General features: G+C 51.0%; 2 protein-coding genes across 3 annotated transcripts in view; one reads left to right on the top strand and one right to left on the bottom strand.

Moving 5' to 3' along the window:
• VASN (vasorin) overlaps positions 1–22,117 on the bottom strand; it is a 46,323-nt gene extending 24,206 nt beyond the window's left edge. The window contains exon 1 of the mRNA XM_078663133.1: positions 21,898–22,117. Coding sequence (XP_078519259.1) covers positions 21,898–21,926 — 29 coding nt within the window. The 5' untranslated portion in view covers positions 21,927–22,117. The remainder of the gene's footprint in view (positions 1–21,897) is intronic.
• Positions 1–25,354, top strand: part of CORO7 (coronin 7) — a 996,081-nt gene that overhangs the window by 554,746 nt on the left and 415,981 nt on the right. The gene's annotated exons all lie outside the window — the stretch shown is intronic.

Here is a 25,354-nt window from a genome sequence, read left to right as displayed (position 1 = left end):
ACAGACTTTGTGACAAGAGTGCTTGGAGAAGGAGGAATACTGTGGCTCAGATGAAGAGGTGTAACTAGTAGGAAAATGGAACTCGTTACCACTGTTAACATCACTGTGCTGATATTACTCAATTATCTGCAACCAGTTGTGGGCTCAACATCAAACATAGAGTATTGGGTTCACTGCTGTGGACCACTTCTAGAATACTGTGTCCCGTTCAGGAGGCCAACTCTGCAGTACAGTGTCCCATTGTAGGGGGGAGGAGGAAGTCTGTCTAGAAGGATAACAACAAACTACAAGTTCATTAGGAAGGCTACTAAAATGGTGGACTGTTTATACCACAAATCCTAACAGGAGTCCCTGATAAATGGAAACAAGTACAAAGTGAAGGAGGTGAGTAGAAGGCCATTTAGATACCTACAATAACAGGCACAATTGAGGAGGCGACCTTTTCCCCCTGTGAAGTCTGCTCCAGGATCTAGAGGCCACTGTAAGGGGCCGGAGGGTAGAGGCCACTGCATAATATTTGAAAATATGTATTTCATGTGATGGGCAGCGAAAGCATAAATCTTCGTAATGTACGACCGGGGAGAGTGAAATGTCATAGCTCCGTGATAGCACTTAATTTACATGGATGAACCTGGACAGCACGCTCCATATTCTAATATCTCTAGATGGTATTTACACTCAAACTTGTGGCGTTCAGGACTTCAGCCCCGGTCCACAGACTAGTGACTTCTCAGGAAAGATTTTTTATCTGCTACCATGTTCTACACCCCTTAAAGTTGACCTAATTGATGGTTCTTGCAATTCCCAACATATGTTCCAGAAGGTTTAACTGCCCCTAGCCGATGCAGTCCCGCACGGGCTGGGACCATATTTCCTACCATGAGTGCCATACGTTTCTATGGCTGCAGTCATTGGCACCTATAGCTCTCTGAGGGTGATACTCATATGCCCTGTTCTGGAAGTTTCTGCAGCCCCTGCTGTGGTTTCACTGGCTCCTGGAGAAAGGCATTTGCTCTTCCGCTACTCTGGAAGTTTCTACGTCCATATGAATCCACTGCTGTTGGATTTTTTCGAGGCCTAAAGTTAATTTGATTTTCCCTGAGCCCATTGGCTCCCAGCTTGCTCGGCGCCACTGTAAGTGCACACAACACGTCTGCAAGGATATGAGCGGCATGGCGGAGGAGGCGGTTAACCTTCAGTTAAATCTCCAGATGGATGGAAAGTTCCTGGCAACCTCCGGGTCAAGTGCGGATCTTGGCAGCTGGTCTGAGATTAAAGTCTTGCGCTGGCTAATTAGTGAATTTTGTGAAGGCTGCGAGGAGGAACACTGACGTGTCCCATTAATTGGGAGGAAGCCTGGCCAAGCTGGCTTAGCTCCTGACCTGCTCCAAGGCCTGCGCCCATTAGCAGCACACCAGGCCTCCATTATCTGCACACCAGGCAAGGGTGCAGAGCACGTGGAGAGGGAGCACTGGAAGGAAGGAGCATGGGCTACGTGACAGGATGAGGGTGAGAGGACATGGGGCTGCAGGATAGGATGAGGATGAGAGAGGACATGAGGCTACAGTGTGGGGAGGAGAGGAAATAGGGGCAGTAGGGCAGGATTAGGGTGAGAGAGAACATCAGTACTACAGGATAGAATGTGGGTGAGAGAGGATGTGGGCCACGTGACAGGAAGTGAGTGAAAGAGATTGGATTTACAGAATAGGATGTGGGTGGGGAGAAATAGGCCTGTGGGATAGGATGCGGTGAGAAAGGGTGTAAGGGCTACAGGATAGCATTTTGGCGACAGGGCTACGGGATAGGGCTACAGGATAGGATGAGCGTGAGATCATGAGAGGCTACAGGATAGGATGGGGTGAAGACGTGGGGGCTAAAGGATATAATGTGAGTGAGGACATCCCGCGGTAGGATATGGGTGAGAGAGAACATGATGCTACAGGTTAGGATAAGGGTGAGGGCATGAATGGGGACGAAAGAGGGGAGATATGTACAGGAGCACAATACAGACAGGAGGCAATATCAGGGTACAGCAGAAGATGTAGAGGAGGGGCAGAAGTCATGGAGGTTGCAGGACAGGATGGGTATGCCGGCAGAGGTAGGGCTACAGAATTGGGATGCGAGGGAGAAAGACAGGTATCCGAGAGACGTTAGTCAAGGAAGGGACTTGTGGGATTCAGGACAGGGTTGAAAAATTAATCTGTGGCGGAGAGGGCTTTTTAGTAGATGCTGAAGAAGGGGGCAGGATGAGGGTGCAAGCCAGTGTACGACTGTGGCCAGAGCGCTAGGGTCTGGATAGGACTGACTCTTCTAGTCACACTCACGAGAAAGGCAGCTGTAAGGACGAGAGTGAGGCCTCGGGGAGGAGAAACTTAAAACAAGGAGGTAAAAAGTGTGTTCTGAAGCTACTCGTAGGCGTCTGTATAAAAAGTGCGCGGCCTAGATACATGCATTCCGTAGGTGTGTACAGCGCCTGAAGTGACCGGTTCTAATGGGTTGGACATTGGCAGTCGTTTATCATTTTACAGTACCAGCTCCCATACTCACTTTTAAAAACAAAAACGACCGTTTCCGAACTGTTAATGGTGACCTTCATTCAGCTCTGCTCCCGGAGCCCAGTCCCTACACTCTTTTATGTACCTCTCCCTCTGGGTGTGTGGAGAAAGCCTGCGCCTAGAGTCCTGTATTCGATGGGTCTGCGGAAGTTCAACCTCCACAGCTCTTCGTGCTGGTTTACAAGTAATGGCGCCCCCTTTCTGTCCCCAAAAGCAGCGGCTGGGCCTCTTGCATGCACTGCGAGGGTGGCACGGCCCGGTCCGGGGGTGGGGGTGTTAATATTATTCCTCGTGACCGGGCTCTGGGCGCGCGGGCGGGCGGTGGGGCAGCGCCCCCTCAGTGCTGCAGACACAGGGCGGCCTGTCTGTCTCTGGTTCCGGTCTGCTGCCCTCGGCTGAGCGGGCCTCGAGGCCGGGAGCAGCGCGCGGACCTCCTCAGGGGCCACAGCGCCACCTGCGCATCGCCACGCAGGGCCTCTCTTCACGGTATCCCTCCGCAGGGCCCAGCAGAGCACCCCTCAACCCGCGCCCATGGAGGCGCCACGCACTCCTGAGTAGCCAGTGGATGCGCCCGACGCATCCCGCTTTCGTTCAGTCACGCGGACAACCTGCACCAAAAGAGGGGGGACGGGAGAGGGCAGGCTTGAGAGAGGACAAGGAGACCGCGTCCATCAGCAAATGATTGAATCACCGTCTCCAGCTTCTCCCCTCTCCTCTACCTCTCGACCCCTATTTCTCCCTCCCTTCTTTCCATCTTCCGATTCGTCGTCTTCCCTCCCTGTTTTCTTCTCCTCCGCTCACCACTCTCCTCACCTTCCAAGCACCAGGAAGAAACCTGTGTAAATCCGTGAGAAGTGCAAACGGATCCAACCCAGAAACCTCTACAAACCAAACCTCGGATGTTGAAAGAGTTGAGCTGGGTTCAAAGATGACGTTGTTTTATTTGATGGTTCATAAAACCATACAGATGTCATGAAACGCTACTTAGAAATATGTCTTTCGTAACATCAAACCTATTTGGTTCTATGCTGCACACTTAAAAAAGCTTCTTATTATATTCTTTATGCCACATGCGAAAAAAAGCGGCTCCTAATTCGTCCTATGGTGATATCCCTGGTCAGACAAATTAAGACTTGAATGGATGAAGGAAAACAACATAGCCTCTAATGAACATAAAGCAGCCAATCAGAACTCTCCCTCTACAGTGCAAAGACCTACACAGGTGTGTGCTGTAACGAGGTCGCTAAAACACAAAGTCTTTGAGAGAATAAGGGCCCACGGCACTCGCATTCCCTTATGAAACCTTCCACTTGGGAACCTCAGATCTTCTGGTCCCATGAATGTGGCTAGCATCCCGAGAGTTAAGAAAGCGCGTATTGCTTGTAGCTTCATTGCTGTCTAGCGCCTAAACTCTGGAACTCTCTCCCTCTTTGAGTCCATCTTCCTGAAAAATTTAAAAACCTGTTTGTTCAGGCTGAACTGATTCAACTGATGCACATGCGACCTGATCTTCAGCACTGGGACACTTCATTTTGAGGTAGCTATGCCTTTATAAGTCACACTAATATTATTATTATGATAGGACCTCCACCTCAATATACCCCAGCTTGTCATGCTGAACAAATAGATTTGACTTAGCAGGATGGCAAAATGCAAAAGCCTTACAACTCCTATGCCTCTACTGCTAACAGTACATAAAAGAAACACCACTTGGCACCTGCCCTGCCAGGCTGACTGCCCTGTCACTTGAGTTGTAGAGCCGGGCTCTCTCCCGTGCCACATAGGCTGCTGAACCCAGCCTCTTGGGGTCACTCCTCTGATACACTGCTTGCAGGGTCATCTAGACTCTCGGGGTCTCTTCGCTGCTACGCTGGCTAGAGAAACTGGACTAGAGGGGTTACTCTGCTGATGCACTGACCACAGGACCTGGAGTGTAGAGATCACTCTACTGATGCACTGGCCACAGGACCTGGAGTATGGAGATCACTCTACTGATGCACTGGCCACAGGACCTGGAGTATGGAGATCACTCTACTGATGCACTGGCCACAGGACCTGGACTCTAGGGGTCACTCTGCTGATGTACCGGCTACAGAACCCCCCCACCCAGCTACTTGTGCTCCCCTATGTTGCAGGAACTCTTTCCCGCACACTGATGCCAATTGTGTGTTTACGTAATACGTTCCCACCCCTGCTACCTGCATGCCTCCCACCAATTTCAAGTTGTTTCCTTTTTTAAATGGTTTTGTTTTTGACATGCCTGGCTGCTGCAGTCTAATGCCATCCCACTCCTTTGTGTTAAAAATAAAATGTGACATAACTGCTCGAAGATGGGTGTCTGACAGCTTCGAACAGTAAATTTAAATAAAAAGGATCGCCTCATCATAATGTATATGTGCGCACGGGTTATGACACATGAATGTGTATACACCATCATGCTGGGCTGTAGCATCATAATGCATATGTACGCATACATGATTATCATCGCACTGGGCCTTGCTTTTTTTCTTTTTCAAAGTTTTTTTCCAGACGCCCTTCAGCATCGACAACAAACCATTTTTTTTCTGTGCCGATCATAAACAGCGTCAGCAAAACCTATTGGCATGGACAGTGCTTGTTGTTGGTAAAGTTAAAATGTCAACCTCAGCTAGTCTCTGGGAAGATCCTATTCACATGCATGCTGTCCTGCACTGTGGGCAACTGGTGACTAACATTTTTTTTCTCCAATTTGGAAACTTTTGAAATATGACTTAATTTTTAGAACTATGCTAATATAAACATTTCTGGGAGGGCTTTACTTGTGGGTTAACTTGTAAAGTGTTTACTGTAGTACAAAGAGCGCATAGAGCCATTTCTTTTAACGCATGGCCAACACGACTCCAAGGCTCACTTCCTAAGAGTTCAATGTGTGCCCTTTTAAGGGTGTGTTATAGTTCTGTTTTAAATTAATCTTTCTTCTGCCTAATTCTGCCTTATTTTAGAATTAAATCATTTTTTCATTGAATAGACTGTCAAAACACTGCAACATCAAATAAACTATGATCCTGTCCCTGCAAGTCCAGACTGTTTCTGAGGCATTTCTGTGTGCAGGGCAGAATTGGCCGTTAATGTGCATAAGTAACTAGCCTTGCATCTCTGTATCGTGCAAAGAAAGCCTCTGGATATAGGACCCTCGCGAAGGGTTGAAAGAGACTTAATTAATTTGTAAATTTACTAGAAGATCCTGAAAACAGAGAATGGATCCAGCCTTCCTGAACCGTGGGAAGGTGTTTAGAGAAGAACACAATGCATCATTGGGTAACTTAAAGTTGGTCAGAAATTCAACACCTGCCAGGATAGAGACCTTTGTATCTCAACAACGTAATCTTAATTAGCGCCACACCCTTCAAAATGGAACAGAACGATAAAGGTTTATTTTTTTAACACCATATTTCTAAGCTATCTCAATTTCTTCAGATAAGGGGACTACAGAGAGTATATTTTCCCTTAGTAACACAGTTTTGGTAAAGTGGAGACACTGGGATTAGAACTCTGGTCTGCTAGAATAGCGGACTGCACCTTAATCACTAGAGTAGAGTACCTCGTGTCCTTACAGGACTAGTGACACTTGGGGTTAATATGCCCATTTTGTAGGGAGAGGCGTCATAAATGCAGTCACTTATTTCACATCCCATCTCAGGGAAGTCTCCAGACTGTAGGATCAGGCCATACTCAATTTGTGGAAAGTGTGATTTTTCTCCAGAGAATTTCACTTGTAAATGTTCCTAGATTAAAAAGGCTTGGACACCAAAGTTTCTCATTCCTCCTCCGAGGCACCAGCTGGCGCCTTAGATACCTAGCCGTGTGCTTCACCTCTTCCGGAAGTTTTTTGCCTGAGGGTGAGCTGGAATTGCTTCTGTAGGTGCTGCCAGCTCCTGTTTTCGATGGCACGCAGATGTGTGCTTTTGCAAGTTAAACTTTAAGCTCACTAAATTTCTCCATCCCCACATATAGCCTTCAGGCTTCAAGCACAATGGCACATACGGGTGCCCCTCTTTGGCAACATATCCATACAAAAAGCGTATGCAGTGTCTTGCCATTACCCATCACAGCAGTACTCACTCAAAATGTTGCACTCTGTACCCAGGGTTGCTTAAGTTAAGTTATTTGCTCGTTAACATCCACCTTTCAGGGGTGCCTGTTGCTGGGGGAAGGGGGGAATTGAGAAAGACTATTCGCATTTAACAAAGACGCCATGAGATGACAGCAGTTCAGGCAAGATTAAAAACCTGGCCTCAAAGTCTTCTGAAAATACAAATTCAAACAAAAGAAATTGCAAAGCAGTACTGACCCATCGTCCAAATGAGTCCATCTCTCCTGATCGGACACCGAGCTATTCGCTTCAGAAAAAGGAAGTGCGGTGGCTAAATTGCTCTACATTGTAAGTGACTTTCTGTTTTGACCCGATCTGGAACTAGATTTAAATCAGGCTGTCCAATATCAGTCCAGATTGCCAGATCCAGGCCAGATTTTCAGAATATCCACATGACATATTCTTACATACAATGAATCTCAAAGGATCTCATTTAATTTGTGGTTATCCTGAACATCTAGCTAGGATCCTGCCCCTGAAACTACCGTGGCCAACGCTGGTTTGAGTGAACCGCACAGCCTCTTTCACAGCCACGGGTGGGAAGGCACAGAGTTCACGAGGAGAGTCGAGCCACAGGTCTGATGTGGCCTCCGAGCCAAATATGAACCAAAGGAAGAATGACCATATCTAACCCTATGGTAAGACTCTACTTACTTCACATATAGTTCACTTTTTATATTTGTATTTTATTATAGTACTTTAGAATGCCTGATAGTATTAAGTTCATGTTTTTATATTCATAATTTAATGTTATACATTTACAATGCATGATTGCATTTATTAATGTTCAGAATTTCTAAGAATAAACTTGACAGATGTAAAGGGGACTGCCTTGTTGGCGTTTCCATGTGTGATCCAAAGACCATTACATGTTTTCTACCCACTTCATGAATGGTCGGTTTTATTATTACATATAAGCAACATTGTTGTTAAACCATACCAAAGAGGTTTCTAATGTATAGTGTGCACTCTGAAGTGAAACCTTTTATTTGCTGCCGAATGTTAAAGGTGACGAAAGTGAAGTGCAGTGAGGTATGGTTTGCCTAGCATCACACAGGTCTAGTGGGGAAGCCGGGGTTTACGTTTCCCCGTTCACATTGTTTACATTATAGTGTTTTATACCTGTATCTAGTCTCTAGTTTACTGGAAATTATAGTGAGTTGCACGTAGTTGGTTTTCCAGGAGCTGAATTAGCACACTCTGTTCATTAACGGTTGTGACCATTCTTACAATTAGGGAAAACTTCAGAGAAAGAACTGTGGCAGATACAGCGCGAATCAGTCTCAAAAGTGAGAAGAGCCCAAACGTGATGAATATCTACAAAATGAGTATAAAGCAGCCCTGCAGATTCAAGAAAAAAAGCATTGCAAAGCCAGTAGGGTTGGTGTTGGTTACAAGCCTGTTTGCGTTGCAAGTGACAGTGTTTTAAAAAAAAAAATTGTAATGCTTTTTTACAAAAACTATAAAACAACGAATGCCCTGAGTGCATTGCTTTGGAGGACATATAATGTTTTTGAAACAGCTTTACATAAATATTCAAGATGGCTACCAGTTGAGTGTGGCTCAATGGTTAGAGCGGCAGACCCTGATTCAGAGGTCTAGCCCGGGACCAGGGTTCAATTCCCCGCCTCGGCGGGTCTTGGGCTCAAAATTCCACGGACCTGATAATTCTCGCCTCGGTGCCTATTCCAATCATAGAGTCCCACTCTGGACAATAGCTTGCTTAATCTCCACAACGGCCCCACAACGCTAAGGATGCCTGGCCTCCACCTTGGGGGTGCCCAGGAGTGGACACCTCACAGGGAAAGCCAGGATGGGTTCCACAGCGGTATTCGTACAAGCGCCTTGAGACCCTTGCGGGTGAGTAGTGCGCTATACAAGTATCAATTTACATTTAAATTTTTACAGACGCACAGACCAATGTTTTTGTTAATACATTTTAGCAAAAAAAAAAAAAAATCAAACATGGCCGCCCATGTGGGCACACACAAGGACAGCCATGAAGCAAAGTGCTGAAAGCCCTTTCAGGCATGGCACGCAAGTACCACTGTTTTAAAGTGGATTAAAAGCCCATTTAAAACTATGGCCAGAGCCTGCAGTGAGTTGCATGGGATGCGGGTACTGCTGACGGTTACGGTAGCAGTCCTCTGCGGATCTGCTGGGCCATTTTTTTGCAGTATTATACCTCTACTTGTACTTTGTACGCTTTTGTAACTTGCACACATGCCACTTTTTCCTCCTGTAATGCACCGCTTGCTACCTCTTGTATTTTGTTTGCCCACCATTGTCACTTTTGCCTCATGTAACTTAACGTTTGCTTTTGTGTTATTTGTTCTCATGTAATTCTCTCCTCATGTATCATTACTGTTCCTATTGTGAAGAGCCCTTGGCACCTTCAGGTAAAGTCTGCGCTATATAAAAACACATAAACAAATACACGTATAATCATTTGTTTTTAACAAAAAAGCCACAAGTCCTTACTTAGCACTGAAGGGGACTACTTTCTTTATGAGTGACGACATTGCGCTTGAGAAATGATTGTTGGAGTGGACTGACCATATTGTGATGTGTGTGGAATCAAAACGTGCATGACCTTTGAGCAAGCCAGTGGAGGGCCAGCTCGCTGAAAGACCCTCTTGATAAGTGTATTTTTCATTAAAGAGTGTGCCAAAAACAAAGGGTCTTGTCTGATGCCAGGCTTAACATTGCAGCTGTACCGTCCTGCGGCCCAGAGCCAGGCAGAGGCTTGGCTCGAGCCGTCCTTGGCGCACGCGCCGCTGCTTGAATCAACACCCGGCGAGCCTCAGGTATTCAGACAGGAAATGACGGTGGTGTTCAGTGTTTGGCGGGGCAGCCGCTGGGCGCCTCCTTCTGGGCTCTTGTTTTCTCGGGACGAGCCCCAGAGGCTTCGGTGCTGTCTGCTCGGGTGCTTCTTGCCTGGCTCCCGCGCAGGCTTCTGCAGGAGCCCTCGAGTGTGCGCGCCCACCGCGTGGCGCTAACTTCCGGCCATTTCTAACTAATGTGGCCTAGAAGGGCTGCCTTGGGTTACCGATGCTCGGTATCCCTTACGACTAGGATAGATTCCTTGTTGGGTATGCCTTGTTTTGTTACCGGGTTTTATAACCCGATTAATTGGCCCCTTTCTTACCACTTTTGGCTGCAGACATGCGCGTCTGAGGTTTGGATTTGCTCACAAAAGAGTTTAGGAATCCCAAGTATTTCTTGTTTCCCACTGTACAGCAGGAGCAGGGCATCACCAAGTATTCTCTAACCCCGAAAGCACCTGGAGTTTCTAGTGCTGCCTTGTGCCCACCATCCTCCAGGCACTCCAGACCCGGAGCTGTCACACTGGAGCTTTCAGTTTCCCAGCCCCATCTATGACTGACTCATGGAGGGTACGTTTTTGTGCTTCTCATTCCCCTTCTTCACCATTGGAAAATGAAGACTACAAGTCCCAGAAAACCTGGACTGGACCAGGGAAGCTGGAGGGCTCCTCGTGAAGAGTTGTCAGGCCTCTGGCCTGGCGGCTTCCGGCAGCCAGCGGTAGCTTCATGGGTGCAGAAGCGCTCCCTGTGTCTTACATAAAGGTCAGGAGTAAAGCGCGCGCGAGGCGTGTTGGGGGTTGCGGCCTCGGCGGTGCCGGAGACCGGTCTCTGCCCTGTGTTTGCAGAGCCCTGGCTCCGGGGGTGTTTGTTCAAGTGGCGCTGCGGGACGAGGTGCGAGCCAAGAGTTTACAGCAGCAGGAATGTGCTGGCTACCAGTTCCTCTCAGCAGCCCTCCCTCCTCTGCACGGACACGCAGGCAGCCATTGTTACCACAGTGAGCCCGGGGCCTGCTCCAGTGGCCCGGCCCGGCCGGGACTGCAGATCCCAGGCCTTTACTGGACATGGTGTGTCACCTGGACAGTACCTGGGTGCCTCTGTGGTTGGTTTCTAGAAGAACATCTTAACATAAAACAAAACAAACCCATACATCTAAAACAAGCCAGTCTGTTGGCTTTGCCAATGATTGTTGGCACCTAATTGTATTGGATAGTTAATATATACTTATAATTAAGTGATTCAATTCAGAAAAAAAGAGATTATGAAAAATTCTGAAACTGATGTCGTGAATTAAACATTACAATGGCTTGCGAAAGATTGTCTCTTCCCAGGACACTGCCTTCCTCTGCAAACGCTCAGTCTGAGTTATTCACTTACACCTTTTTTCTACCAACACTTTACTACCCCTCCATCTCCATGGGTCACAGGTTTACTTTCTCTTTAGCTGTATTTACTTCCTCCTCCACTTCACTGCCCCTTCTGTTTTACACACACACTTGCCTCGCCAATAAACTCTGCATTTTCTTTTCCTTTGATTGTATGGATATTTTCATGGTTGTGCAGCACCTGATACACTTTCTGGACTCCGGTGTATGTGTAATTACAGTATGCACAAATAGGATCATCGCTCTTCAAAGAGGCCATGCATTGAATGTGCATGTAGTCAGAACACCTTTATGACCCTTTTTTTGTTTTTGCAGAGTTTTATACAGCGCGAACTTGACCCGAACTGAATCAGGTATCAGAGCGCTTTACATGAGCACCAGTTACGTTACATGAGGACACACATTCATTTTTGTTAGGCACGGGGAGATTAAGTGATTTTCCCAGAATCACAGGATGTTTGGCGTCGTTACCAAGACTCGAACCCAGATCCCCAGGTCAACTTGCACTGCCTTCAGTACAGAATGCCCTATTGTGCTTCTCACGCCCTGAATTCACCCAGACACTTAGAGGTGAATTATTACCCTTCCCCGCATTTGTTCCTCAAAAGGTGCCTCGGACGGATCATGAAGGTTGGCTTGTGAGATATCAGAAAATCATGGTGTCTCAAGCACTGCATGACACCCTTCCCTAGAGCCCATGCAGAACCGGATGATACCTAGTGTAGCATGCTCCCTTATCTAACTTCATGCTACCATGAGCAGAAGTAAATGCTCCCACACAAAATGCTTCTGCCTCCACAAGCTACTCGCTTTGCCCCCCAAAAACAAGGTGCTCCCTACCCAAAAAAAATGCTCCCAGTTTTAGGAATTTCAGTGCAGCAAGGTACAAACCCACAGAACAGGACCAACTCGCCTAACCCCCAATCGGGCCAAGATGCCTTCACCAAAAAGAACAAGCACACAGGACTCTTCAAAACAAAATGCACTGTGCTCACTGGGACTACCTTCATAGCGCTTTGCTTTGACATTTGTGTATGTTTGCAGTGTCTCAGAGTGCTCTGAAGCTGCCAGAAGGCAATGTGTTTGTGCGATGCACAACACCTAAACAATCAAGGTATTGCCCCTTCCTTCAGAACCAGAGGCCTGGGGTGCTAAAGCCATGTCACAAAGCGGCTGGCTGCTTTCTGCACAGTGACTGCTTGATGACATGGCCTCAAATGTACAAATCAGTCATAGCCCAAAACCACCCTTTGCAAGAAGTCACAAAAAAAGTTGCTCCTCTCAAATATACATGAGGCAGGATTCTTCTCGCGATTCTTTGCAAATGCAGGGATGGAGGCCTGTGAGGGACAGCAGACTGCCAAGCCACGGTCCCTGCATACTCAGAATGGCTACTACTTTTTTTTTCCGGCTAATAACACTGGGAAGATACCGGGCCTGCATCGTTGCCTGTTTCAAACCCCCCCCCCCCCCCCCCCCCCCCCCCCAGGTGTAATTTGAAGAGTGGAAGTTGTCCACTTTGCAAATCAGTAATACCTGCTTCGAAGGTTGCTAACTAGTCAACAGTTTACAAACCCAGTTACAGCTGTAAAGCATCCGTGCAATGCATTATGGACTGGATGGAAGAGGTGGCGTCCCTTTCATGCCCCCGTTCCGATTTGCAGTAAGCCACCAGGTGTTCTTCACAAGCCAGAGACACATTTCCGACACCCATAGTACGTTTGTATATTGTAATTTGATGTTTTTGCAGATCTCGGGCTTTGCAACTGCATAACAGTTGATGCCACTTGGCTCAAAATGCCCACACTTGAAAAAGGACGTTGAACCCGCCCTCTTAGAACAATATGCCCTTGTCTCCTGCAGTGCAGTCTACCCCCCTGAGGAACGCGTCCACAGGACAGAACCGGAAGACGCTCCCACCCCCCGCACGTCCACGCGGGGCCAGGAAGCAGCGTCTCCTCGGGGCTGGCACTTCAGAAGAATTCGTGCATTCTGACATTTGGAAGCATCTGCACGGTGCGGTTCCAGGTGTTGGCGGTCCCCTCGTCCTCTCCGAGCCCCACCCCCCACAGAGCCCCTCTCTTGAGCTCCCACCGTGCCCTCCTGGAAGAGGCAGAAGGTGCAGGATTCCAGGCGAGCCGCCACTTGCCGAGGTATCTCAGCCTCAGACGCCCCCGCCCCCCGGACTCCTCTCCTGCCATTCCGGGGGCCAGGCAGGACCTCGCATCCCGTGAACAGGCCCCCTCTGTGCAGCAGCCCCCCCCCCCTGCCGCTCGCCCTCCCCCAGGCGAATCACCAGAATTACTGTTATTAGTGCTTTGAAATTGTTCAGAGCAATTTGTGTGTTGTTGGAAGGGGGAGGGGGCTGTTCCAGCTTCCCCAATTATCCATATTAGAAATCAGACTATGCTGTTGCCAGAGTGGGGAGGGGGTTCCTGCTTGGCCCTCTCCTTCCTGGATAAATAAGGGATGGGGGTGCCATGGAAAGAGCAACCTATGGCTACAGAAGACCCTTCCTGGCTAGAGAGGGTCCCACCTGACAGCCCCCGCACCCCTCTCGTCTGGCATGGGTGCTTCCAGATCTGAAGGTTCTTTTCAGGGCACAGAAGCCCCCCTCCTCCTTGGCAGAGATGGTCCATGCTGGACTGAGAGGGAACCCTTGAACTCGGATGGCGCTTCCTGGGTAGAAGGGGTGCCTGCTGGCGTTTTGGGGCAGAGAGGCCCCATGGGGGACGGAATGCAAGGCCCTTACCTGGCCTGTCACTGCACGGCTGCGAAATGTCTCCATCTGCGGGGTAACCCGCCCTGACAAGCCCCCTTCAGAGCCTGACCCGGGGTCAGCCCGCAGAGGGTTAACCCCGCATCCCCACCGCAGCCTCAGACGCGGCTCTGCCCCCGCTCCCCACCCCTCGCCCCGTTTAATTAAATCACTGGGGCAGCGGCGATGGCATCCGGCCCTTCCCGAAGGCTCCCCACAGCCCCGGCTCCGCAAAGTCAACACCGGTCGGACACACACTGACCCGCTTTGTGCTCGAAAGGAGCCGCCACATGGCACCCCAGGGCCCGGGCGGCAGAGGGAAAGGTCTAAAAAACAAACAGTGTCTGGAGTCGAGGGCTACCACATGGCACACCGCGGCCAGGAGGCGCGCGGGTCAGAGTAGACACCCCGAGGGGGGAGGCGGAGGGGACACTGCACCTAGAAATGCAAGAGCCCGCGGTGCCTGCCCAGGTAAGACACTCCAAGAGGTGAGGTGAGGGGACAGCTGGTGGCCAGCGATAATTGCACCCCTCTTTCTTGATATAAGTACATTTAAATAGGCAATAACACTAAATCATTCCTCGTGTAGCCATCAAGGGTGCAGCGGTACCAGCGGTCTGAGGTGCCTATTGCATCCCAATTACACCTTGTTTATTAGCGCGAAGCCAGGGGATGGAGGGAGTCATTTTGCCGGCATCCAGGAAGGGCCAGGCCCCCCCCCTACTTGTGGCCTGGACCTCCTGCTACCAGACACCTGGGCGATATCCTCGTATGGGGCATTCAAGACACAACTAGGACATGGCTACTGCCGGCCAGCTCACTATATGAAGACCTCACCTCCAATCTAGGTGCTGATGATGTCACTATGACTGACAGCTACAGAATTCGATTCTATTTTATATTATATATAGTATGTTGAAGTTGACACTAGTTTATGTCCAAAGGATTGTACATTATTTCGTAGATTGTATTGAAAAAGTACCACCATACTGGCCTCTATATCAAGTGTATGTTAAGCATCCCTATCTAACTCATCTTCTGCTTATATACTATACTCTTTTATATGTTATACAGTTCAACCTCTGTAAGGCGTAACTAGTCATTTATTCTCGTCTGGAGCAGTCTGTCATCCCCTGGGTCTTGTTTTTACTTAAAGAAACTGCTGATACATAAATGTATTTCCACGGGCACAATCGGATAAGGGAAATCTATTTACGTCATAAAAAACATAAAGTGCCTCTGCTTCTAGGTGCTGCACCAGCGGGGTGGTTGCAAGAGGAGCATTACTCTTTCTCTCAACTGATCTAAAGTTGTGGTTAGAGTGAGCGTGGATTCCTCAGGTTTTGGGACGCATACTCTTATGGATCTACCACATATGGTTGACTGTCACATCGACGTTTCTGGTTTTGGGCGGGAAAACACCTATGCTGCAGTACCATTTGAGTTTCCATGTGGACCAATATGGGCGTTTCTGCACAAGGCTTGCTGGGGTGGATCTGTTTCGGGGGAGACAATTTTTATGTTAGATTTTGGGTATCTCAGGCCTGTCGGTAGCCCATGGAAGGCACAGATTCAGAGATGGTAAATCGCTTATTTAAGGAAGTCTGACTAGGCTTTTTCACATGTCGCAGCACCACTTCCAGGCGATGAGCGCTCTGGTCAGGCATTCATTCCAGGGCTGGTGCTTGAAAGAGGTGCTTCGGGCAGCAGCTGTAAGCACCTGTGGGTGAATCTAGGTGCTAACACTGAAGAAATGTGCTAGAAAGGGAAAGGGAGCTGTGAAGATCATTCCTATGCGTTTCACTTGTGGGCGAGGCTTCACCGGGTGTTGTTGAAACCAAGAGTGACACAGTTTTTGTGGTTTGAAAACCTCAGGCCCAGCCAATTAGTGGCCATTCAGGAACAAAGGTGAGCGAAACATGTTTTTGGAAATTGGACAGACTTCCTCTACGCCTTACCCTGACACTCAGAATACCACCACCCGTAGGGTGCTCATGCTGGAAGCACAATATGTGTTACAGAACTAAAACTGTGTTTCATACCGAACGTTGCAGAACATGAGCCCCTGGAGTCATGGCACAATGCCAGTAGGACCAACTGGATCTCAGTGTGACCCCCTTGAATCTCTGTGTTGCAACGGTTGCTACTGTGGCCCATTTGTCCAGGACACCATGCTTCCCAGTCCTGGGCGCCCCCAGAAATCATTATCCGCTGAGTTGCTGCAATCGTTTCAATGGAAGTTATGACATTAGATTATCTAATTAAACTCCAGGTCTGGAAACACGGTGCCATGAAGGCATGACGCTTGATGGCAACCTCATGCAGAGATGGTGGACGAGGCATTTCCTGGCAGTATAATATACTTTGGTGTCTTTTCGGCTCCTAGCCTTGGCATAACTAGGAGATCTGTGCCACTGATGTGCTCTGAATTCTCTTGTTGTGCTGGCCCAGGCATTACCACTGGACCTGCGGTGTGATGTAACCCTGGTCACATATGCTGCTGGCTCAGGTATTGCCCTGTGGTTTACTATTCTGGGCCCTGGGACACTCTTTGAATGCGTGAGCCTTGGCTGGCCTGGGCTATCCTCGCTCACTCGACAGGTTCCAAGAGCAGGTTCCAAGAGTGCGGACTGACTGAACTACACCATCCTCGGGATGGTTCACATGGACCAAATGATGTATTCTGTGGACCGTGAAAGGTGTGGGGGCCTACCCTCCCCATTACCCAGATGTGGTGAACCCCCATATGAGAGGAGATCCTGGTCTGTCCAATCAATCAGGGGTTTGTAGAGCGCAAGAGGGTCTCAAGGTGCTTTGGGGGGGGGGGGGGGGGCAGCTCCGGATCAGTCGAAGAGCCAGGTCTTGAGCTCCTTCCTGAACGTGTATCCAATCTGGAGCAAGTGCAGGCCACAAGCAGCCCTGGGGGCGGACCAGGGATGGCACATCAGGGTACGGTACAGGGGGAACAACAGTGTCAGTGCCAGCACTCACTGCAGAGATTGAACGTGGCAGAGCGCTGTAATAACCAGGGTGGTGGCGGGCGAGGGAATAAACAGGACTTTGAGGGCAAACAACATCTGCAATCAGTGCTTGAAATGGAAAAAAAAAAAGAAGTGCAGCTACTCTGTACCATACTGTTATGTTATGTTAATTGGGTTCTTCTATAGCGCAACGGCTACTCACAAAGGAGTGTCCCGGCGCTTTGGCGAAGAGGACCTTTATTGGAAAGAAAACATAACTGGGAATAAAAGACTTCACAATTCCTAGCTAAACAGCCAGGTTTTTAATGCTTTTCTAAAAGACATCAGACTAGGGGCCTGTCTCAGATCAAAAGGCAATTCATTCCAGGCACATGGAGCCAGGTAGTGAAACGAGCGCCCCCCTTGACGAGTGCGTTTGATGGATGGGACGCACAATTTGAGCAGGGAGGCAGAGCGAAGAGCTCTGCTCGGTTTGTACAGAGCGAGCCGTTTACTAATATACCTGGGGCCCAGGTCGTGAAGAGCCTTATAAGTTAGAGTCAGGCTCTTGAACAGCACCCTTTTGGCTATAGGGAGCCAGTGCAATTCCTTAAGCAGGTTAGAAGTACTCGCTCGTCTAGGAAGACCATAAATGGCCCGTGCAGCTGAATTTTGCACAACCTGAAGTCTCCTTACCAAGTATTTAGGAAGACCTAAATAAAGGGCATTTACATAGTCCAAGCGAGACCCTACCAGTGCTTGAACGATAACCCTGCGATGATTCACGGAAATCAAAGGAAGAAATTTCCTGAGCATCCTCAGGATACCGAAGCATTTCCCTGCAAGACTGGCTATTTGGGGTCCAAAAGTCAACTCATTGTCCACAATGATACCAAGATTTTTAACCCTGGTACTAGCATTGGTAGGAGGGAAAAGATCCTGAGGCCACCAACTTTTCCAATTTGGTTCAGAGACACACCCAAAAAAAAGCAGCTCCGATTTATCGGAGTTGCATTTCAGGCCGTGTCTCTTGAACCAATCAAAGACTGCTTCTAAACAGCCTCTGATACGTGCCCCATCAAACATCTCATTCTTGTTCTGGGTGAACAAGAGCTGGGTGTCATCAGCGTAAGACACGATCTGAGCGCCAAACGACTCCGCAACCTCTGCAAGGGGGGCCATAAAGATGTTAAAAAGCAGGGGGCTAAGAATAGACCCCTGAGGGACCCCCACTTCCAGGACTGACATAGCTGCGGAGTGAGGTGGCGCCCAGATCGTTTGCCGGCGGTTGGCTAGAAATGACCTAAGCCAGTTCCACACCGTCCCCCTAAGACCACAATCCCAGAGTCGAATTAGGAGAGTGTCATGGGGAACGGTGTCAAACGCCGCCGACAAGTCTAGCAAAACCAACATGGCCTACTACATGCTTGTTTCTGGGAAGTGCAGGTACTCTCCAATTAAAAGTATTACATTTTTCTGGAAAAGTGCAGGTACTCTGTACCAGACTACATGCTTGTTTCTGAGAAGTGCAGGTACTCTCCAATTAAAAGTATTAAATTTTTCTGGAGAAGTGCAGGTACTCTCCCTCTCAAAGTAGAAAAGTGCTAGTACTCAGTACCGGCCCTTTAAAGTAGTGTCTGCAATGGACTTTCAGAAAGGAAATGGGCCCCACAGTGCTGCGCCATTCCTCTGGAGGTTTTCTGACGGACAGCAGTCTAAGGACACTGAGAAGAATGGAAAAGAGGCCACTGGCTGCAGTCCGGCATGATGGGGGTCGAGAGGGCCCCGGGGGCACGGAGAGTGTGAGAGAGGGCCCGTAGACAGCATGGTTTGCTCCCAGGATAGGAAGCGGGTCTTTTGAGGGTGGGGGTGGGGGGGGGGTCGGTTCGGTTCGTCGATGGGAAGACGAGGCGACTGTTTGTGGGCACCCCCGGGGGCACCAGGGGTGCAGGAAGCCGAAGGGAGGGCGGCTGTAGGACAGGAAGCAGCAGGGACCCCCAGAGGCAGCGACCATGAAGGGCCGAAGCCATCTCAGACCATCCTCTTTCTGCGGTGGGTTTACCCTGTCAGTCAGCAAGGCTGGGGTCAGGCAGGGGGCGTCCCGGGCCGCAGGTAAGGAGCGTGAAGTAAACAACACCCCCCTCGGCTGCCGGGCCGCAGCAGCAGGTGCAGTCCCCGGTGACAGGTCAAGCAGCACAGGCCTGTTACCCCCAGCTACCAGCAGCCAGTCACAGCAGCGAGGCAGCCATGCTAACATGTCTACATTGTGCTGGGGCTCGCACGCTGACATAACCATGTTTCGAGGAGTGTGTCGCCCCACCCAAGCAAGCCCCACGTCACCCCCAGAGGTCCACGGATCCAAGGTCACGGGATGACTGCATGCCATCAGGGACGCCATATTCACGCCCCCGCCTGCAACGATGAACGTGAGTCACTCGCTTCAGCTGGAGTGGACGAGGACTACTACCCCCCCCCCCCCCCACCCAGGATGCATTTGGTAGTCAAATGAACTTCAAGGATTGTAACGATCTGTCCCCTTTAACAGTGAGCAGTCAGAGAACCCTTCCACGAGTCCGCAGGGTTGAGAATAGAGTAGGAAAAAGGCTACTTTCCTGTCAGAAAATAATGTGTGTGTAAAGCACTCTGATACTTACGGGTTAAGCTAGCGCTATATAACACTTTTCAAATAAATAAAGTGTGGGGTACTTGGCCTGTACTCGTGTGCGGGAGGTTCAGTTTTAACTATGGAATGGGGTTGCCTTATCCACCCCACCACACATGTAGAATTTCCCAGGAGAGCTAAGGAAATGGGCTAGAAATTCTATGGAATCAAAGTATCCTAGTCAAAGTAGATTTTCTACTTTATCTCCCGTTTTAAATGTGTCTCTACTTATTAGATTGGTCCTCCTTAGATCCCTGTGCCTTATCCCACTCAGCAACGTACTAGAGCGTAGAATAAAGAAAAAGTGAATCTGTCGCACACTATTACTTCACAAAAATCGAGGGATCTCAACTTTTTCAGGACCTTAGTAACCCATCCAGCCTGGGTTTATCATGGACTACTAAAATTGATAGTCCTACTTTTTCGCATTATTAATTCAGCATCAGTTGTACCGGGTCGCAAAGAAAAAAAAATCTATGGGTCAAACAGGACGGTGCGAGGCAATTTATTAATTTTGTTACACAAAAAAAAACGTAACTGGTTGGGCCCGGAGCAAAGTATTCGCTTTCGTTAAATTTACCAGGTCCAATCGGAGATTAGCTGCTCGTGTCCTGGTTTTCTCTTTCTATTCCTGAACTTGCAGTGCCGGTTATTATAAAATCGGGAATAGTCAATACGAATCCCAGAATGCGGAGAGAAAACTAGACTGGAGCAGGTAGTGAGGCACTGTGGTTCGTGGAGCTCTTAGTACCACATTGCACATGTGTGGGTGTGTCGGAGGGGATGTAGGGGGGTGGGATAGCATACAGCGTTCTGGTATTTTAGATTATTTATGCATTATTCGTTAAAGGCAACGTCTGACAGGCAGGTACACTGGGCCCTCCCCAACCTGCCGTTTCTATGTGTAAGCCTGATAAATGAATTAACAAAACATTACACGCATTGGTGAAAGTTAAGTGTACACCCCCCTGGAGAGCGATCCCTGGCGCCACCGTGGGCGTGGAAAGAAGTAATAAACTTGCAGAAATGTGTCCTTTCTGAATGGTTTCTAAGTAGGTACGTGTGTGACATTTAGCTTTGACACAATTTTTCTTCGCATCACACGCCTTTTGTTTGCTACATTTTTACCAGGTCTTCCAAATGTACCGTTTTACACAATGTTGTCTTTATTTTTGGGTGCGCAGCGTTCCTTCCTTCACCATTTATTTATTTATTTATTTATGCATTTTTATATAGCGCGGACTTTCCCCGAAGGTGTCAGAGCGCTTCACAAAGCGCTTCACCATCATCCACCCTGGGGGCGAAGGCCAAAATGAAAGGAGGAAGCGGGTGGAAAGGCCGGGGAGGGGACAGAGGGAGGCAGCGCAGGCTGGAAGAAGGGCAGAAGTGGAAGGACAGAGTGAAGGGGCATGGAGCAGAGAGAAGGCGTTGAAGGGAAGATGCAACAGGGAGAGGGCCTGGGAAGAGCCGATGAAGAGGGGAAGGTACGCGTGTAAGGGGGAGGGGGGTCTAAAAGGTGAGGCGCGTAAGAGAAGGGGGGGGGGGGGGTGACGTTCTGAAAGAGGGAGGAAGCAAGCGCCTTCGTTGGATGGATGGCTGGCTTGGGGGGTCGAATGGCAGGTCCGGGAGAGGATGCAGAGGTAGAGAGACAGGGAAAAAGACCGGCGAGGTATGAGCAGTCAGGGAGAAATGTGAGAGAACGAGAAGGAGTCCGGCAAGTGAAGGAGCAGCCGAGAGAGTGAAAGTATGGAGAGCCTGCGTGAGAGGGTGTAGTGGTAAAGACGGGGAAGAGTGGTGGGAGTGCAGACGTGGTGAGAGTGGAGGCGGCAGTTCCTGGCACAGAGCACTTTACTTTGGTTATTCATCGAGAGTCAGATGAGCGGAACATCTGTGCATTAGTGAACATTAATTGCCCTTGTCCAGCAGCATTGTGCACTCGGCCAACCTTGGTACATTGTCCTACACACTTCAGGAGGTTTGGCAACGCTGGTGTAGGGGCTTTTACAGCAGAGTAGACGATCACTCCGTTCATAGTACCGTCCTCAGTCACCTATCATTGATGCCACTGTAACCATCAATCCAGAAACAGCATTGCGCGCACGACAGTGCGACACTGTGCACTTTTAGTCTTCTCACAACACAAGTGCACGCGATCAGACCCTTCACACCACCGGGCATACAGCGCACCCTCTCTCCCCCCTCCCAGCGCCATAATCAATGTAACTGTCACCTTAGAAACAACAGTGTACACGTACTATCACCGAACGGACCCGTGCACACTCGCGGCACTGCACACGTTCAACGCTGATGCAGCAGTGTGCGCAGTGACACCTCCCTCGCTGCACGGTGCACCTGACCAGTGAGTGTGCAGCGCCTCCTTGCACAGTCCGTGCGCATTTTCACTGGCGCCCTGTACAGGACTGTGCACACTGCCAACCCCGAAAGTGTCAACCCTGGCACAGAACTTTCAAACTCTATCCCCGCTCTAGAGAACCCACCGAGCTACCTTCCGGGGCCGTGGCCGCTCAGCCTGCAGTAGGGTGCACAGAAGGTGCCCTTGTGCCTTTATGCACAATCTGCACTCTCTCCGCCGTAGCGCGCAAGCCTGAGGACACTCACTCACCCAGCCAGCATCAGCCTGAAGTTTGCCATCCCGGTCTCGGCTCCGCGGGTCCTAGAGTCGGAGATGCCCAGGGGCTGCCCTAGTCTGTGCCCAGGGGCTGCCCTAGTCCGTGCCCAGGTACCCGAGGGGTGTGGCGCAGTATCCTGCAGTGCCAGCACCTTCCCCCGTGCGCGCCTCACTCACTCAGCTCCAGCCCTCACAAGTCCCGGCCGGTACACTTGGGCTCTCCGAGAGTGCGGCCGGCTTTAAGAGGTGGGAGGGGCAGGGCGGGGCGGGGCAGACACCCGGCCCCGCCCGCTGGAGCCGCAGCTCTCACTGGATGCTGCGGGTCTGGGGAAAGTGAAGGACTAGTGCACTTCGAGCTGTGTTAACCCGTTCCAGGGGGGTGCGGGGAGCCCTGGACCACAGGGAAGAGAAGGGGAGGTGGCACTGGGGCAGGATGGGTCGGGCGGGAGAGACCCTGGATCAGAGTGGAGAGAGGCCACGATCGGTCGGGGCAGCGTCACAGCACCCGAAGGGAAGCAAGATGCCAGGGCAGGAGGAGGCAGAACCAGGGGCCAGGGCACCGGGGCAAGAGGAGTCAGACCTCAGAAGGAAAGTGCGTGTGGCCAGAGAGGGCAGAGTAGAGCCAGGGGCGAGAGCGAGCTAGAGCCCTGCAAGGGGCGAGCCAGAGACCCCAGGGAGGGAGGCCAGGACCAGAGCAGGAAAATGAAGACTAGGTCACGGGGAAGGTACTAGAGGGCTGGTTTGGGAGGGCGGGCCCAAACGAAGGAGGGAGTCAGGGCCGGGGTGAGGGGAAAGTAGACTAACACTTAAAAGCATTTTATCAGGCATTTGGGGGACCATTCCTAGGGCAAACTTTTTTTGTGGCCTGGTGTACGCTGCCATAAATAACAAGACTTCATCCTAATGAATACTTAAAATAAGGTGATCCCACCCTATACGCAGGCGGCTGGTGAGTGAGCGCATCCACCCAGTGGCACCCTCTACGCAGGCAGCCGGTGAGTGAGCGCATCCACCCCGTGGCACCCTCTACACAGGCAGCCGGTGAGTGAGTGCATCCTCCCTCCGTGGTGCCCTCTACACAGGCGGCCGGTGAGTGAGCGCATCCACCCAGTGGCACCCTCTACGCAGGCAGCCGGTGAGTGAGCGCATCCTCCCCTCCGTGGCACCCTCTACACAGGCGGCTGGTGAGTGAGCGCATCATCCCCCGTGGCACCCTCTACACAGGCGGCCGGTGAGTGAGCGCATCCACCCAGTGGCACCCTCTACGCAGGCAGCCGGTGAGTGAGCGCATCCACCCAGTGGCACCCTCTACGCAGGCAGCCGGTGAGTGAGCGCATCCTCCCCTCCGTGGCACCCTCTACACAGGCGGCTGGTGAGTGAGCGCATCATCTCCCGTGGCACCCTCTACACAGGCGGCCGGTGAGTGAGCGCATCCACCCAGTGGCACCCTCTACGCAGGCAGCCGGTGAGTGAGCGCATCCTCCCCGTGGCACCCTCTACACAGGCGGCCGGTGAGTGAGCGCATCCACCCAGTGGCACCCTCTACGCAGGCAGCCGGTGAGTGAGCGCATCCTCCCCGTGGCACCCTCTACACAGGCAGCCGGTGAGTGAGCGCATCCTCCCCTCCGTGGCACCCTCTACACTGGCAGCCGGTGAGTGAGCGCATCCTCCCTCCGTGGCACCCTCTACACAGGCAGCCGGTGAGTAAGCGCATCCTCCCCTCCGTGGCACCCTCTACTCAGGCAGCCGGTGAGTGAGCGCATCCTCCCTCCGTGGCACCCTCTACACAGGCAGCCGGTGAGTAAGCGCATCCTCCCTCCGTGGCACCCTCTACACAGGCTGCTGGTGCGTGAGCACATCCTCCTCCCGTGGCACCCTCTACACAGGCAGCCCGTGAGTGAGCGCATCCTCCCCTCGTGGCACCCTCTACACAGGCAGCCGGTGAGTGAGCGCATCCTCCCTCCGTGGCACCCTCTACACAGGCAGCTGGTAAGTGAGCGCATCCTCCACGTGGCACCTCTACACAGGCAGCCGGTGAGTGAGCGCATCCTCCCCCCTTGGCACCCTCTACACAGGCTGCTGATGAGTGAGCGCATCCACCCGTGGCACCGAGTGAGCGCATCCACCCGTGGCACCCTGTACACAGGCAGCCGGTGAGTGAGCGCAGCTCAATGGTTAGAGCGGCAGACCCTGATGCAGAGGTCTGGCCCGGGACCAGGGTTTAATTCCTGCCTTGGCGGCTCTTGGAGTCAATTTCCCTGGACCTGATAAATCTTGCCTCGGTGCCTAGTCTAATCATGGGTCCCACTCTGTGACTCTGGGTGTTAGAAGGGGCGATCCCAGAGGCCAGGTTATGTCTACCCGACTACTCCGTGACCCACCTCTCCCTCCAATAATGCCGAGCCTAAATGAGAGATCCCCACCGGGGAGGACTTCAAGTATTGAATCGTACACACGAAGACCACACCACACTTACGAACGGACACCACACTGTAGGTTTTCAGTATCAGGTTCTTTATGAACAGATAAAAGAATCAGCACTCTTATGTACAAGCGATCGAGGGATCGTAAAGTCTCAGGGCTCTTGGGAAGGGGTAGCGGGACAGTCTTAGTCTTCAGGTCAGTACGAAGCGTACCCTGCGCACAGCTCTCAATCCTCGAGCCGGGGGATGCGGAAGATGGTAGTCGCACTGGATGTCCTACTCACTTGAGATCGACTCAGTTCGTGTTGGTAGCGTCGATGGTCCAGCCGGACCAGAGTACTCCTCAAGCCGCGACGAAGTCAGCAGGGCTCGATCTGGAGGATAGTTCGTGAGGAGCCGCGACCACGTCAGCAGGGCTCAGGGTGGTTGATGAAGATCTTTAAGGTTCAAGCTGGAGCCGCGACGAGGTCAGCAGGGCTCCGATGTTCTAGTTCCGTAGTTCCAAGGAGGAGCTGCAACAGCGTCAGCAGGGCTCGAAGAGTTCCAAGTTCAGTTTTCCTCAAGGGTCAGCCGCGATCAGATCAGCAGGGCTTTCTTGTCCAGGATACAACTGCCCGCTAGTTCTTGGGCGGGCCTTGATATAGTCCAGTGGCCCTTTGATGTCCGGACCCTCGCAGGCGGAGGTCTTAGGCCGTGGGGGTGCTGGCCGTTGGTGAGGTCCGGCGGTTGGCCCTTTGATCTCTTTGAGGATGCGTCCGGGAATTCCCAGACGCCCAGCAGGGTCTGGAGACAGCCCTCGGGGAGGCCAGAGGTGGGATCGAAACCGCCCCCCAGGGGAAGGCCAGAGGTGTGACAGAAACCAGTCTCTCAGGGGAGGCCGGAGGTGCAATCGAAACTCCCTGTCTTATCTCACTTGGGTAGCCCTCACCCTCCCAACGGGGGCTGGCACGTCTGGAGCCTAAGTTTCGCTGGGGCTGGGGTCATGCTAGGCCCAGGGAGTCAGGGATCTCGGGAAGGAAAAATGGCTG

This window comes from Lissotriton helveticus, chromosome 10, assembly GCF_964261635.1.
Source record: "Lissotriton helveticus chromosome 10, aLisHel1.1, whole genome shotgun sequence".
Lineage (NCBI taxonomy): Eukaryota > Metazoa > Chordata > Amphibia > Caudata > Salamandridae > Lissotriton > Lissotriton helveticus.
This window is presented reverse-complemented; position numbering and strand designations above follow the sequence as displayed.